General features: G+C 38.8%; 1 protein-coding gene and 1 long non-coding RNA gene across 4 annotated transcripts in view; both read left to right on the top strand.

Annotated features, from left to right (window-relative positions):
• Positions 1-15,482, top strand: part of LOC310632618 — a 378,391-nt gene that overhangs the window by 106,295 nt on the left and 256,614 nt on the right. The gene's annotated exons all lie outside the window — the stretch shown is intronic.
• Positions 1-15,482, top strand: part of SMARCAL1 (SNF2 related chromatin remodeling annealing helicase 1) — a gene marked incomplete at its 5' end in the record, with an annotated part of 37,490 nt that overhangs the window by 19,080 nt on the left and 2,928 nt on the right. For all 3 annotated transcript variants that reach the window (XM_083350253.1, XM_083350252.1, XM_083350254.1), the window contains 7 exons: positions 3,650-3,790; positions 7,431-7,649; positions 9,218-9,288; positions 10,325-10,427; positions 11,589-11,771; positions 13,345-13,445; positions 15,027-15,126. In XM_083350253.1, coding sequence (XP_083206379.1) covers positions 3,650-3,790; positions 7,431-7,649; positions 9,218-9,288; positions 10,325-10,427; positions 11,589-11,771; positions 13,345-13,445; positions 15,027-15,126 — 918 coding nt within the window. The remainder of the gene's footprint in view (positions 1-3,649; positions 3,791-7,430; positions 7,650-9,217; positions 9,289-10,324; positions 10,428-11,588; positions 11,772-13,344; positions 13,446-15,026; positions 15,127-15,482) is intronic.

Here is a 15,482-nt window from a genome sequence, read left to right as displayed (position 1 = left end):
CCACCTCAGCTAACCACCCAAGAAAGCAGAACTCTTGAAAAAGGAAACTTTTATTAGGGGTTAGTGACAATAGGGAAGTCAAGGACAGATCTGGGAAAAATCCCACTTAAATGGTATAGCTAAACTAGCAGTATTCCTCCTCCCACCAAAGTCATAATGTCCATTTGAAATCCAGCCAATCCACAGATTTAAAGATGGACAAACTGACGTGCACCATGAGGCAAGAAGCAGCCGCCCATCTGTAGTCAGCGATGAACTCATGCAGGAAATTGACAGAAAGGTCTGTGAAGTCTGTTAGTTCCCAATACTTGCAAGCTTTGGGGCATGCTGACTTCCGGTGTGGTATTGGTTCACGATAATGTTCGCCTGCACACCGCTAGATGCACCCAAAAACTTCTGAAGCAGTTCTGTTGGGATGTTTTTGATCATTCCCCCCCCATACTCCAGATTTGGTGCCGAGCAACTATCACCTCTTCAGGCTCATGAAAAAATGGCTTGTGTCACACTGCTTTGACGATGACAATGTGCGGGTAACTGGCACGGTTGGCGCACATCTCAAGGTCTTCTCCACTTTTGTTTCTCTGTAACCGTCTCCCTGGTAAGGGAGACACATTCCTTTCCCAAGTAGATATAGGCAGGAGAAGAAAAGTAGAAAGCGAAAGTTATCCCAAGCGAAAACAAATATCCCCTCTCCCCCCAGCAGAATGGCAGGCCCCAAAAGGAAAGCATAAGAGTAAATATGCAAGGAAGACAATAAGGATTTGGGGACCTGACACATTACTTTTTGACATAATCGCCATTTAAATTGAGGCACTTGTCATAACCTCTTACAAAATTTGAAATTCCTTCTGCAAAAAAATCTCCCACCTGGGAATGAAGCCACCCTATAACAGCATTGTGAAATGCATTGTCATTGCCAAAGTGGTGCAACGCAAGCCATTGTTTCATGTGCCTGAAGAGATGGCAGTTGCTCGGCACCAAATCTGGTTTACGGGGGGGAAGGATGATCAAAAACATCCCAACAGAACTGCCTCAGAAGTTCTTGGGTGCATCTAGCGGTGTGCAGGTGAGCATTATCATGAACCAACACCACACTGGAAGTCAGCATGCCCAGACACTTGCGAGTACTGGGAACCAACAGACTTCACAGGCCTTTTTGTTAATTTCCTGCATGAGTTCAACGCTGACTACAGATGGGTGGTTGCTTCTTACCTCATCGTGCATGTCAGTTTGTCCATCTTTAAACATGTGACACCATTGATATACGACACCTTCACTCATCAAATTAGGTCCGTAAACATTACACAGTTGTGATGAATTGCAGCTGCCGAAAGTTGTTTCGCACACAATAATGATATTACTGCATGCACTTCTCATTTGGCGGGATTTTCTATGGCAGGGTTCATTTTCAATTGATCTAGCAGACGAGTCACTGTCAACTGCAACAAAACCTTCTCCTTCCACTCCTCACTGCCTACTGGACTACAGTGCATGGCGTCATAGGACGGGCATTGCTATCCCTGCCTATTTTTTGCACGTGCTCAGACTGAGGCTTATTTCCGAATTGCCCTCATATGTTGCTGTCGAAAATCAAACGATAGCTATTTTTGCATCTGTTCAGTTTCAGGTTGACTTTGGATGCCTTGGGGTGATGATGGGACACAATAATAGGTTTTGGATTCTACCTTTAGGCTTATTTCAAGGTCAGCACTGTAGCTTTGTATCTATTCTCTTTTATGACAGAAATAAAAACCAGGTTCCGTCTCCTGATGAGTCTGTTCTGTTAAAAAGAGTTTCTGTATTAAAATCATTATCAGCAATTTCCATTTGTTGATTAGAACATCCTTGACTTTAAATGCCAAGCAGCTGATTAAGGCAGGAGAGGTTGGCATCTGGAGGATGGTTGTAACTGTATCTCCAGTACAATATGGATTTTAATAATCACCATGGTGCAAAGCACATCAAATAGCAAAGCAACCACAGGCTATGGAAATCTTTTTAAAAACTCAGTAAATCACTGCTTAGAAATAGGGCACTGTTGCATAATCAGTGGTTTTACTTTTTAAAATGTTCTTCGTATGCTTTTCATTTAGCCCTTTCAATCTCTTTATGTAAACTCTTACCCCTTTATAGCCAACCTATTTGCAAAACAGGTTCAAAAACAAAGATTCTATCCATTACCTATATTCAATTTTTGCTGTCCCTTTATGTAGCTTGAAATTTTCCTTCAGTTCTTCTTTCAGTGCAATATATGCCATCACTTGCTGGCAGTGGCTGCCTTATTTCATTATAAATGAGAGAAACAATGAGGAACTTTATAAGTGCTTTGGACTTCAGTTACCAGCATTTTTGATTATCCTGGCTACAGGAGAAAGTTATAAACAAGATACCAGAAAGTCACCATGTTGTTCCCCTCTCCGTAAGACAAGTAAATCAGTCTTTTTGTGCATAGGTAGTTCTTGTGTAGTGACTATAATTAGAACTAGCACCTCTGTCATTAAGCAAACCTGTAGCTAGGTGGAAAATCACATGACCATAGCTATGTTTTCCTTTAATCTACTCCCCAGCCCTTTGGAATGCTCATCCCAGCGCTGGGGTGATTAGCAATTCTACGTACAGTATTTACATTCATGGGAGAGGAAGGGATTATAATAGAGTAAACAGACTCATAGTGGGGAATACACATAGACAGCAGTGCAGTCCCAGAGGCAGCCTAGAGCACACTACAATAGCTGATGTACTCCCCATGTGTGTGCTTACTTTTTTGTAAACCCTTCCTCTTCACTCTGCAAAGAGAGGGAGGGAGGAGAAAACGGAACACACATAGTGCCTGTAATGGTGAGCTCATGACTGAGGCATGTGAAGATCATGTAAATTGTAAATTTATTTTTTCAGCACCACTGTAACCTTGAATGATTATTGAACAAGGCAGTCAGTAAGCGAGGGCTACCTGTACGCTGAAATAATATTCAAAAAGGAAGGAAGACCATTTCCATTTTCTTGGATACGCTTCCTGTTGATCTGATTAGTGCCCCCTTTTCATCAGAAGCATTTCAAAGGGAAGCTCCTACATGAAATGGCTGGACTAAGAATAACACTAATCAGTTGGGGTTCTCTTGATTTAACTGGAATCAAGCATAAGCTAACCAGGAAAAAAATGTTGTCAGGTACCCTGTTTTACTAATAAAGGAGAATATTTGTAGCTCAGGGTTGATATGAGGGGTCCTTGGTGCTTTCTGAGCTTGCTTGTTTTCTTGCAGACGTTTCGTTAACCAAACTAGGTAACATCATCAGTGCTAGGATCCAGATTATTGGGGGCAATATTCTGACTCTGTAAACCGCTTAGAGAGGGCTGTAAGGCACTGTGAAGTGGTATATAAGTCTAAGTGCTATTGTTATTGCTATTGCTAGTCTCTGTTTTGACTGCTGTCTAGCATGTTATTCGAATGTTCAAACTATGATGCTACAAATAGACTTAAATTCCTTCCATATCTGAGTAGGAGTGCCTTGCCCATGGCCACCTATTGTGTTGCCAGGAGAGCTGAGATTAAAGCAAGTTGACAACTAGGTCCACTATTTCTGACCAAGGAGGATTTTCCCCTTCTCATTGCTTGGCATAATTCACTTTGTGACTTTGTTCCCCATGCAGGCTGCCAAAAGAGTAATCTTATTATCAGGAACCCCTGCCATGTCACGTCCCGCAGAGCTGTACACACAGATTGCAGTGGTCCAACCAACCTTTTTCCCTCAGTTCCATTCCTTTGGGATCCGCTACTGTGATGCTAAACAGGTAATCTAGGTATACTTGTATGTCTGCCAGAAAAAGGCTATTCGGGAATAATAATCTTCCATGCTGAAGTACACTATATAGATTTAACAAATTTTCAGATTCCTTTCTGTAGAGAGAATCACTTTTTACAGCACCAACTGGCTGTAGAATGCGTGCACCTGTATTTTTTTTTAAAAAAACAAAGCCCTTAATGAAAGTGAAATTCAATACTTCTTGAGCAAATGATGAAAGCTGAAAAGCTTTAGGAGAATCTGGTCTTCTGTTGCCATGGTCATACATCTTCTATGTGGACTTTATTGTTAAATTCTTTATCCAGAATCTTCCTTTTATCCAGAATGACTCTCTAATAGCATCCCTAAAGAGTATACCATTTTGTTTTGTAAAATGTCACAGGTTTTTCCAAAATTCATATAAATTTTCATTTCTTTACCCTACAGAACGGTTTCATTCCAAAATTAACTGTAACAACTTCCTGTGTAATTTATAGACATGTAGACATGGTTCACAGAATTATTAGCTAGGATTTTCTAGTTATGGTTTGTTGATCTAATGTAACAGCCTTGTTTATACATAATGTGATTTGTTTGAAAGGTTATCTCTATGTGTAAACCACAGCATGGAATGAGCAAAGTAGAAAAGGCATGTACTGTAGCCAGCCCTCTTATCTTTCTGAAATAGGACCAAAAATTAAGAAGAACTTACTATGGGTGACCAGTGCAGATAATTTGCTCCCCTAGTTTCCTGCAACACCAGAATTTATTGATTTAACCCTCTTTCTCCAAATATCAGGCACGGAAATATTTGTGGTTATATTAGCTTACATTAACAAAAAGTTATGTGAATAGCATACCCTGAATAGATGAGGGTATATTGCTATTGAGTTTTTGGTTAAATTTCAAGCACAGTTATAAGGGGGAGTGTTTTCAGGATATCGGGATCTAAACATTATGTCAGCATTCATAGATACATTCATAGAAGAGAGCCAGTTTAGTGTAGTGGTGAAGGTGCTGGCCTAGACACCTAGAGACTTAAGAGTCCTCGACCTGCTTTGTGCATGAAAACCAGCTGGATGACTTCAGGCCAGTCATTCTCTCAGCCCAACTCACCTCACAGGATTATTGATGTAGGGAAAATAGGAAGCAGGTATGCTTCACACCTGCAGTTATATATTAAAAATACAGCAATAGCACTTAGAATTATAAACTGCTTCACAGTGCTTTACAGCCCTCTCTAAGAAGTTTACAGAGTCAGCCCCCAATAATCCAGGTCCTCCTTTTTCTGATCTTGGAAGGATGGAAGGCTGAGTCAACCTTGAGCCGGTGAGACTCGAACTGCTGAACTGCTGGCAGAATTAGTCGCCAGTCGGCAGAATTAGCCTGCAATAGTGCATTCTAACCACTGCACCACCACAGCTCTTATAAATAATACACATAATATAATAATAACAATAATTTGGTCTAATGGTTAAGGCACTAGGGTAGAAACTAAAAGACTAGGAGAGTGATGGTGAACCTTTTAGAGATCCAGTGCCCAAACTGCAACCCAAACCCCACTTATTTATCACTGGGCACCGGGTGGGCATGGCTGCAATGGCCATAGCAGATTGGGTGGGCAGGGCCAGGTCAGCAGGGGCCAGTCACTCGGCATCTCCGGGGCACGGCATGTGTGCCCACAGAGACGGCTCTAAGTGCTGCCTCTGGCACACGTGGCATAGGTTCGCCACCACTGGACTAGGACTTCTAGTTCTGACTTAGGCATGAAACTGACTGGCTGACTTTGGACCAATCACACCCTCTCAGTCCCCACCCCCACCCCACAGGATTTTTGTGAGGAAAACAGGATGAAGAAGGAGTATTGAGTATGTTCACCTTTCTTATTGATGAAAATAAAAAAGGCGGAATAAAAATTTAATAAATAAGCAAACAAACAAAATGCATGCTTCCCAGAATGGGCTCGCCATTAGTTAGTGTGAGACGTGAGTGGAAAAGGCACTTCTAGAATAGAAAAAAAACACATGCCAGATCACCCAACCTGGGCATCTTCCAGATGTGTGGCTTTCAACTTCCAAACAGATTTTTTAATGACAATTTCAGAAGTTCAAAGATATGCTTCTGCAGAGCTCCCCAATTGGGAAAGACTGCAGAAGCCCTGATAAACTGATTGTGGGGCTTTTCGGGAGGGTGGTGGTGGTGGAGTTGGTGAACATCAGGGTTATTTTTCCACTATTGTTTCTTTTCTGCCTCTCTCCATCTGTCTTCTGCCTGCTGCCCCAAGTGTTCAAGTTACTGGTGTGGGAAGTAGGTAAGAGAGAACTGGTGGATGCCAGAACATAAAACCCTCCCTTCTATCTTTCAATATGTTCCCATTGTATTCTTGCAATAGGCAGATGCAAGGCGGATGCAATTTTGCTGTATAATGATGCTGCACCAACACAACTACAGATGCTTAAAAATCATTGCTATAATAAAAAAAGATATCCTTACTATCAACCTCCTTACTTGGTTTAGCAAAAATTTTCCAACCTAAATAACATTTTTTTTAAAAAAAAACTGTTTAAAAGGAATTGATTTAGCTTCAGGGCAGAAAGCCACAAAATCAGTGGCAAAAGCAATAAGCAAAATGCAGCATTATTTTATTGGTTTATAATCCAGCTCCTTGGTAAGTGCACCAAAAGAAGCATCACCTGTTTTTATTTATGAGCCAAAGTTTGCAAAAGTAGGTGCTTTGGAGTCGTGTTTTATAACTGTCAGAAATAGCAGTTTCCTCGTTCAAATATAACATGGTACACCTAGAGAAGCTCTGATAGTTTCAAAAGGGTCAGCAGCTTTTGGTTAAAAAAAAAAGTAGGGATACAAAGCAGAAAGCAAGCACTCTGTGACAGGCAAGGCCAAGTTTGTGCTTGTGGAATCTTTACCTAGCACCCAATTCTACCACCCATCATCAAATGTAATATAACAGCTTCAATGAGACACTGGGTACCTTCAAGCTGATGCCTAGAAATTTGTGACCTTTATCTAATCCTAATTTACATAAAAGCTGTTCCTCCTTTATTGTCTTCAGCTATTTGTTTTAAGTAAGGAGCTTTTTTGTTGCTGGTTCTAAAGAGCTAGTAATCTCATTGCACTTATGCAGGCATTTATTTGAATTAAACCTGCCAACAGGACTACAAAGAGACTGATATCTTTAGAGTGCCATAAAGGACAAATGAGTCCTGAAGATCTCCTTTCAGTTAAAATGCCAGTCCTTACAATTGGGAATGATTTAATAATTTTTATTAAAAGTTTTTAAACCAGAAGATAAAAACTAATATAAAGAAGATAAAAGCAAAAAAAATACAAGAAAAGAAGAAAAGTTGAAGAAAAAGAAAAAAAGTATAAAGAAGTGGCTTCTGGTATTTTTTACAGCAGTTATAAGTACAAATATATTTTGATCTTCTCTAAAGTTACATCCTATTGCTCTTCTTTTTATAATCTACCCATTCCAATAATCAAACCCATAAATCAAAAGTTCATTTTTTTTCATTTTTATGCAAAGGTTCCATAAGAGGCTGAAATGGGTGTTTTAAAATGTTTATTGTGCTGATGTGTTTTGTGAGTTGCTTTGCATAGCAACTCACCTTAATGTCCTGTTTGAATTTCAGCGGCCTTGGGGATGGGATTATTCTGGATCTTCCAACCTTAAGGAACTGAAACTCCTGTTAGAAGAAACTATAATGATACGTCGCCTGAAATCTGATGTGCTTTCTCAGCTTCCCGCAAAGCAACGCAAAATGGTAGTGGTAACTCCTGAAGGCATTAATACAAGAACGAAGGCTGAGTTAGCAGCGGCTGCAAAGGAAATGGCAAAGGGTTTTAAAAGTGTAAGTTGAATATATTGGTCTAGAATATGCCCGTATTTAATTAGAATGCTAAAATAACAGTTTGAAAGTACAAAACATGGTTTGTTTGTCTTCTAAATGCTAATTATAATTGTAATTTATTTTTCAAATTCTAGAATCTAGAATTCTAGAATGTCACGTCAGAATGGTATTAACCCAGGAAGAAAGGACATATCCTATGAATTTCTAAAGTTGAGCGCTTTAAAACCAAACAAATCCACTCTGTGCTTTCTCTGTAGTATGTTTGAAAGCTCAAACCACAGTACCGATTCATAACAAAGGTTAGCATAAAGTAGGGTTTGGCGTGACATGCTTGTGTTTGTATGACTCTATACAGGTGAGGGGTGGTTCTGTTGGAATAGGTTTGTCATGAGGCAAGATCACTGACTATGCAGATTTTAATGAAGGTTTCCCCATGTGGCAGATTGGAGAGGAAACATAGTCCATCGTTTCAGAGGCAGCTACAAGAAGATAAAATTCATGGGCGGAAAATCTTAAGTCAGGCCCATTTCACATGTTATGCATTGAATGTGTCTTTAAACGGATCTGGGTCAAAAGCACCCGGGTAGGGAGGATGGCGCCTAAGAAACTTAAATAATGAAATGTTGCAAATCTCCATGTTCTTGGTCACGGCTACTTTAGAATAAAAGAAAATGAGTTTCATAAATAGTCAAAGAAGAATTTCTTTTCCTATTAGAGTTATTTAATGTTCCTAGGACTTCTTTGGTGCTTTAATGAAAGCCTTATGATTTCTAAAATGTTTTGAGTTGCAAAACTGATAAATAATACATCGATGATGTGAAATCCACTGATACTCATTTTGTTGAAACTGTGATAAATTATAGAACTGTGGCTGTAGAAATATGCTACGTGATAAATTTGCTTCAAATAATGTATACATTTTGATACATTATACATGTATCATTATCCATGGGAAATATACTTTATATACATTATATATATATATATATATATATATATATATATATATATATATATATATATATATATATATATATATATATATAGGTTATATATTAGCCATGAGATCGATATTAGCCATAAGGAAAAAAGGAAGTTACTAAGGGACTTCCAAACAGATTGCTGTTTCACATTATGGTAGCCCCCCATTCCTAGTGACTAAGAAATTAGTCACCCAGAGTCTCTTCGAGAGTGAGATGGGCAGCATATAAATTCAACAAATAAATAAATTGGTGCCAAGCATTTTCAGAATTTCACAGTTGTCAAATTTAGCAAGTACTGCTAGTTTGGGGGCAAGGAATTTGGGTTTATAAATTTCTGAAAACTCTGCCTTTTGTTCTTGGTTTAATGAGACTAGTTTTTAGCACCATTCTTAATCCTAATTCACTTAAAAGTAAAAAGCAAAAGTGGGATAGGCTGGGGTAGTAAGTAATTAATTTGCATCGGGTTGAATATGCAATTCAGAGATTCTAGGATTAAAAAAAATGGTACTTCAAAAAAGTTGTGAATCTTTCTTACCCTCTGAGTTTGCAGGTATCACCAATGCGTTTTTCAAATAACTTTTTCAGAAACAAGAACAGAAGGATGCACTCATTATCTTCTACAACAAGACTGCAGAAGCTAAAATTCACTGTATCCTGTAAGTTGCTTTTTTGGCTTGTAATGCAGCAAATTACTAGATCAATCCTGGCTATAATGGTAAGATGCAAGATAACGCAAGATAAGCTTGATTTGCTGGGATCCTAGAGAAATGTCTGTTAAAAGATTTAAAAATTATAATGGGAATGTCTGTAGAGAGACAGTCTGATGAATTTTATTAGAGTTGTGTTCAGTGATACAAAACACCAATTGTTCCCATTATTTTTACTTAACATTTATTGATCATTTTGATTAGGCAAATTTTTATGTGGAGATTGCTAACAGTAAGATGAACTACCAATCAACTGAAGTAACTGTTCCCTTACCTTAGAAGTGCTCTACCTTTCTTTGCTTAGCTTATGGTTAATAGGCTTTGAATTCTCCAGGCTGCGAATTTGGGAAATGGCATAAGAAGAGATGTTAGGTGTTACAGGAATCTTTGTAGAAGTCACAATAGAGTAAGATGCGAGCCCGGGACTCAGTAGCACCCAGACCTCTCTTTGTGAAGGAATTTTTCTGTATGTACCCTCAATAACTGCTAACAGTGAAATGTCAAACCGTGTTGGCTTAAATGTCTTGTGGTATTTGTGAAAGGTGAATTCCTCAAGGTATCCTAAAACAGATCTGATTTTCCTGTGTATTCTTTATAGAAATGTGACTAGGTTTCATGTGAAATTCAAAAGCCTTTGCTTAAATTTTGCCATGGCCTGCTCATGACTTCAAGGCCAGCAATACATGGAGATCGTATCCACAATATTGTTATTGCTTCAATGTTTTGAAGATAGATAGCTATTGGCTAGAGTTAGCTATTGACCAAGCCTTGGGAGACAACATTTAGCTTTAATCATACTCTCAGTTCAACTTTATTCAACATTACCTTTGTGTAGATTGAAGGCAAATAATAGATTTTTAGCTAGTACTTTTGATTTTGTGGTGCCAAGAGCTCTGGTCTAAATTATCTTGTTTCCATGAATCTCAAATAAATGCAAAAACAATACTATTTATGTTTATTGAGCTTTCTCTCTCTCTAATTGCAGAGAATATATCCTAGATTTATTGGAAAGTGGAAGACAGAAATTTCTGGTATTTGCTCATCACAAACTAATTTTGGATGCAATCAGTGAGGAACTGGAAAAAAAGGTACAGTTGATGCTACATAATTCCATAGTCAGGTCATGACTTGAAGGTGGATATCCCTGAGCCTAGTTCAATTCTTTAGTTAATCATTGTTTTTCCTGAGACCTGAAAAGGATTTCTTCCTACTTTACCCTGACAACAAACCTATGAGGCAGGCTGTAATTGAATATAAGGAAAACAGAGGATCCTATACTAAAGCTGCACTGGTGAGCTCTCCTTTGCTGGATATTTTCAAGTAAAGGCTGGATAGACATTTGCCAGGAATGTTTTAATTTGGATTCCTGCACTAAGCAGGAGGTTAGACTCAGTAGTCTAAATAATCTACTTTACACAAGTATTCTTCACATTTTAATTCTGCTGATGTAACTTGAGTCCGATAGTTTGTAGTTATTTTGATTGCTAGGTGATATAATGACTGCAAATGAGCATATATAGATTTTACCTAATATTTGACTATGGGGCCACCTAGAAGCTCTCTTTCCTTGAGTCTAAACAATTTGGGTATCAGAAACCATTTGTATCACATTCATAAATGTATGTTTAAAACATTATCCCCCCCACTCCTGGATTCTGCCATCTCCCGAGGAAGGAGGAGCGAATATGGATTCAGGCTGCCTTAGGTTATTTCAAAGACCAAGGGAAACCTTTTGAACTGGGGGAACAAAGGGGAGGGTTAGGGAAGGAGGCATCTGGCCTGTGTCTCCATTTGAATCTGTAAAGGAAGAAGGCAATAACCGTAAAAGATCCGAAGATCCCTTTTTCCCACGAAAGGGATGACACAAAGTAAATGATAGGGGGCTGACCAAATGGGGTTGAGGGAAGGGGGGTTGAACCGGGAACTCCTTATAAAGTCTCAATCTGTAAAACAATACCAGGTCCCGTCTTGTATTTTCCACAACCAACATGTCCTAGTAAAAATTCATTTTGGACTAGAACTGACTCCAAGAGTTTTTGTTTTCCTAAGATGTGGATTGGGGTGGGTCCTGACATTGGGACACAAATGGAATTTATCTAAGTACAAGTGTAGCAGTGTGACTTGTAATCTCTTGCTTCTAAAAAGCTCAGCTTGGCATGAGAGCAAATCTTTCCATTTTCGGACAGGAACTAAGAAAGAAGCAAACCCTGATGATAAATTAGTCTTTGTTTCTTCACCACCTCTTTCAGAATGTAGGCTTCATTCGTATTGATGGTTCCACTCCCTCAGCTGAACGTCAGTCGCTCAGTCAAGAATTCCAGTTCTCTGAGAAGCTGTCTGTGGCTGTCCTCTCCTTGACTGCAGCTAATATGGGGCTTACCCTCTCCTCTGCTGACTTAGTTGTATTTACTGAATTGTTCTGGAATCCTGGGGTAAGAAGACTTTGCCCAATACTGCTTCTGCTAAAATAAGTTATCCATCCATCCAATAAATTTACATTGCCTCCCATCTCGTATACATGACTATGTGCAGCTAACAATTTTTTTTAAAAAAACACCAAGGTAAAACAGTCCCAAAAATAAAACAATATCATCATTCTGTTTAAAGAAGAAAATATAGGAGAATTGAATTTCACCCAGAGAAGGAAGAATTTGCACAGAAGAAGTAATTTCACTTCACATAATTTTCTACATAAACTAGTAGCTCTAATTCTTTAACGCTGACCTTAGCCTTCTAGCAGAATTGCTTTTTAGCTATGGTCATTGATGAAAGTTAGGGGGAAAAAGCTTCACCTGCAGATAAATATTGTTTGTAGGATTCTTTCGTCCCACTCTCTTTCATTGATTTCATGTTGTTCTTTTGTCAAAGTTAAAAAGTTAAAACCAGTTTGCTTTATAAGCTTTCTTACTATTAAAAAAAATCCACTGGAAATAGTGGCAAGCATGCTAAGTCTGCTTCTCTTAGCATAGAGAAGATCAAAGAGCTTCCTTGGAATCTCTTCGTGTGACTTATACGATGAAAAATATGCTGGAAATTAACTTGTTAGTCTTCACTATAGAAGTTCTTTGCATATGGAAGAAAGAGGGAAGGGATAGGATTAGTATGTTTCTTTCTTTCTTGCATGTAAAACATAAAAGTCTGAAGAAGGTTAATGAATCATTCTTTTAATGTAAATGGGTGCAAACCAAATAATGAACTAATCCATGTAAACATTATTGTAAGAACAGCCACATACACTCTGAATCTTGTTCCCTAAAATGGAAACTTTGTTTTGTTCCAGCCTACTACTGGCCCTGCAGAAAAGGCAGGGACAACCCCTTTACAAAAAGGCAAGAGGCTGGAACTAAGCCTGCCAAATTTATTGACACAAAACAGAGCAAACAGAGCAAAACAAAAACACGAACCATGAAACAGGAGCTATTCAAATGGTTGCCTTCAGCAAACCAGCCCTCCCACACATTCCCCTTTTAAACAGTTCAAGGCGTGGCTTCTCTCTGCTTCCTTCCAAGGTGCCCCATTGCCTTCCTCTGTTTACTCCTGATTGACTGCCTCCTGCGTCGGGCATCCTTGAACAGGGCCAGCTGTGGGTCATCTTTATCCACGCTCTCAGGCTCACACAGCTGGGTCTGCGTAGTAACCAGATGAGAGGGGCCTGGCTGAGAGCTCTGCGAAGCCTCAGAACTGTCCTCTGCAGGCTCTCCAAAAACCCCCTCCTCCTCCTCCTCCTCTGAATCGTCCGACCCAACTGCCGAACCCACAGGCTGACCCTGAATCACAACAAACTTTAAGAATTTCAGTCAGCAGTTCTCTTATTTTTAAATACATTTTTGTCACCCACTTGGAATGGCACTATTATATTAAACCAGTAATACCTTGTATCACAGGTTTATTGTATATTATTTACTGGAGCATTGTTTATTGGTTTAATGGCTCATTTATTGGTTCATTGATCATAGCAGTTCCCTTTGTTTTGTCTAATTTATATATTCTACTTTTAAATATTAGGTTTTGATGCAAGCAGAAGATCGGGCACATCGAATTGGACAGACTAATTCTGTGGATATCCATTATTTGGTAGCAAAGGGCACAGCAGATGATTACTTATGGTAGGGAAAAGAAAGTGTTTTTATGCCGCTATAGATTGTGACTTATGATCCTGAGAAAATAAAGGGTACTTCATTAGGAGTCTTGAGTTCATTTGTACTTCTATCATAATTAGATGGCACATCAGCACTGTTTGCTGATCCTTCTCTTGCTGTCTCTTTTTTCGGTATATTCTGACCTCATCAGTATGACAGATAATGATAAAGTACTGGGATTCTAGAAACATGGCAATTGCAGGATTTTGCTGCAGAAATTGAAATTGCTTTGATGTGGTTACCCCTAGGAACCAGGTGATCTAGTGGTTAAAGCACCAGGCTAGAAACTGGATAAACCATGAGTTCTAGTCCAACCTTAGGCATGAAAGTCAGCTGGGTGACTTTGGACCAGTCATTCTTTCTCAGCTCAACCCACCTCACAGGTTTGTTGTGGGCAACATAGGAGGAAGGAGTATTAGGTATGTTCACCACCACCTTGAGTTATTGATAGAGATAATTATGAAGGTGAGTTATAAATAAATACAAAATACTTGTACTCTAATTCTGTAACACTTTGAATAGAGAATTGAAAACCTGAGTGTTGAGCAGGGATGGACTTATTCTTGGCCAAAAATGCTTTGTAACTTTTATTTATTTACTTAAAAGATTTATATGGCTGTTTATATGGCTGTCTTAAGCAACTCTAGGCAATTCACAACAACTATCTTATTCCTCTTCAGCAATTTATATAAATGTCAGAATTGTGAACTGCATTTATGTGCTACTTTTACTTCAGGAACATAAGGGACGTAGATGGAATCCCCATCTAATGTTAACTTCACTGTGAGAGATAGAATAGGTTGAAATGTAGTGATTGCTTCAGACCAATAGGTTTTATGTCTGAGCGAGGATATTAGGATACTCCTAGTCCCAATCCAGTACTAATGGTTCTATTACATAATCCTCTACAACAGGGGTGTCAAACTGCCGGCCTGCGGGCCAGACGCGTCATGACCCACACCCATCCCATTGCTGGCAATGGGGAAAAAGTTCCAATATGTTGCGTGAGGTCATGTGACGTCAGGAGTTTGACATGTCTGCTCTACAAGAAAGGTTGGACACAGTGAAGAAATACATTTGGGTTTTAGGATGTGGTTAACCAAATACTTTTCCATCAGAAATGGAAGTTAAATTGTTTAAGAGTTTTCTTAGTGCTTCCTGAGGTTCTGAGTGGTCCAAAATTGCCATAGAAGTGAGAAACAATCATGGTCTATTTTTCTTATAAACATCTTTCCATGAAATTGTTACCAGAAGAAGAGAAGATAAAATTGCTGCACTGGAAGTACATAGTACTGTTGTTCACTCTTTTTCCTTATGGTCATAATAGTAATTGTGAAGCTTGGCTAGAAGATGTATTTATTTAATACCTGACATCTATTGTTTTGTTACAGACAAATTAGATAGTTTTATTAGCTTTCATGGTGTGCATGATTATAATAGCAATTAAATGTTTTAGCTTAATTATAACAGCCATTTTTAGTATGCAAACAGTACTGAAAGACTATCCCATAGTATGCGCTGATAACTGAAGTTACTTTTTCCCCATAGGCCACTGATTGAAAAAAAGATCAGGGTGTTAGGTGAAGCTGGTTTATCAGAAGCCAAGTTCTCTGAGACAGCAGAAACCACAGATTACTATACCTGCAAGGTAAACTACTGTATGGCAAACAGTGTTTCATAATTTAATGTAAAGTAGTTTTTCTTAAAATACATAATACTTTGAGCAGTAAATGAGGAAGAAAATGGGGATTATAATACATACCAAATGTATTTATGACATTTAGACAAAAATGTGACATTTAGACACTTATGACAATCCTTTAGAGCAGGATTGGGGAGCCAGAGGCTCTTCCAGAATCCTGCACCCCTACTTGTGCTCGCTATGATTGATGGATAAATCCAGAAGGCCACAGTTCCCTATTTTTGCTTTAGAGGAGCAAAATTAACTATGGGAGAAAGAGCAGAGACATGTGGGAAGTGCAGTTAAAACAACAACAGTAAACA

This window comes from Vipera ursinii (genome assembly GCF_947247035.1).
Source record: "Vipera ursinii genome assembly, chromosome: 1".
Lineage (NCBI taxonomy): Eukaryota > Metazoa > Chordata > Lepidosauria > Squamata > Viperidae > Vipera > Vipera ursinii.
The sequence above is the reverse complement of the archived record's forward strand: the minus strand, read 5'-3'. Positions and strand labels throughout refer to the sequence as shown.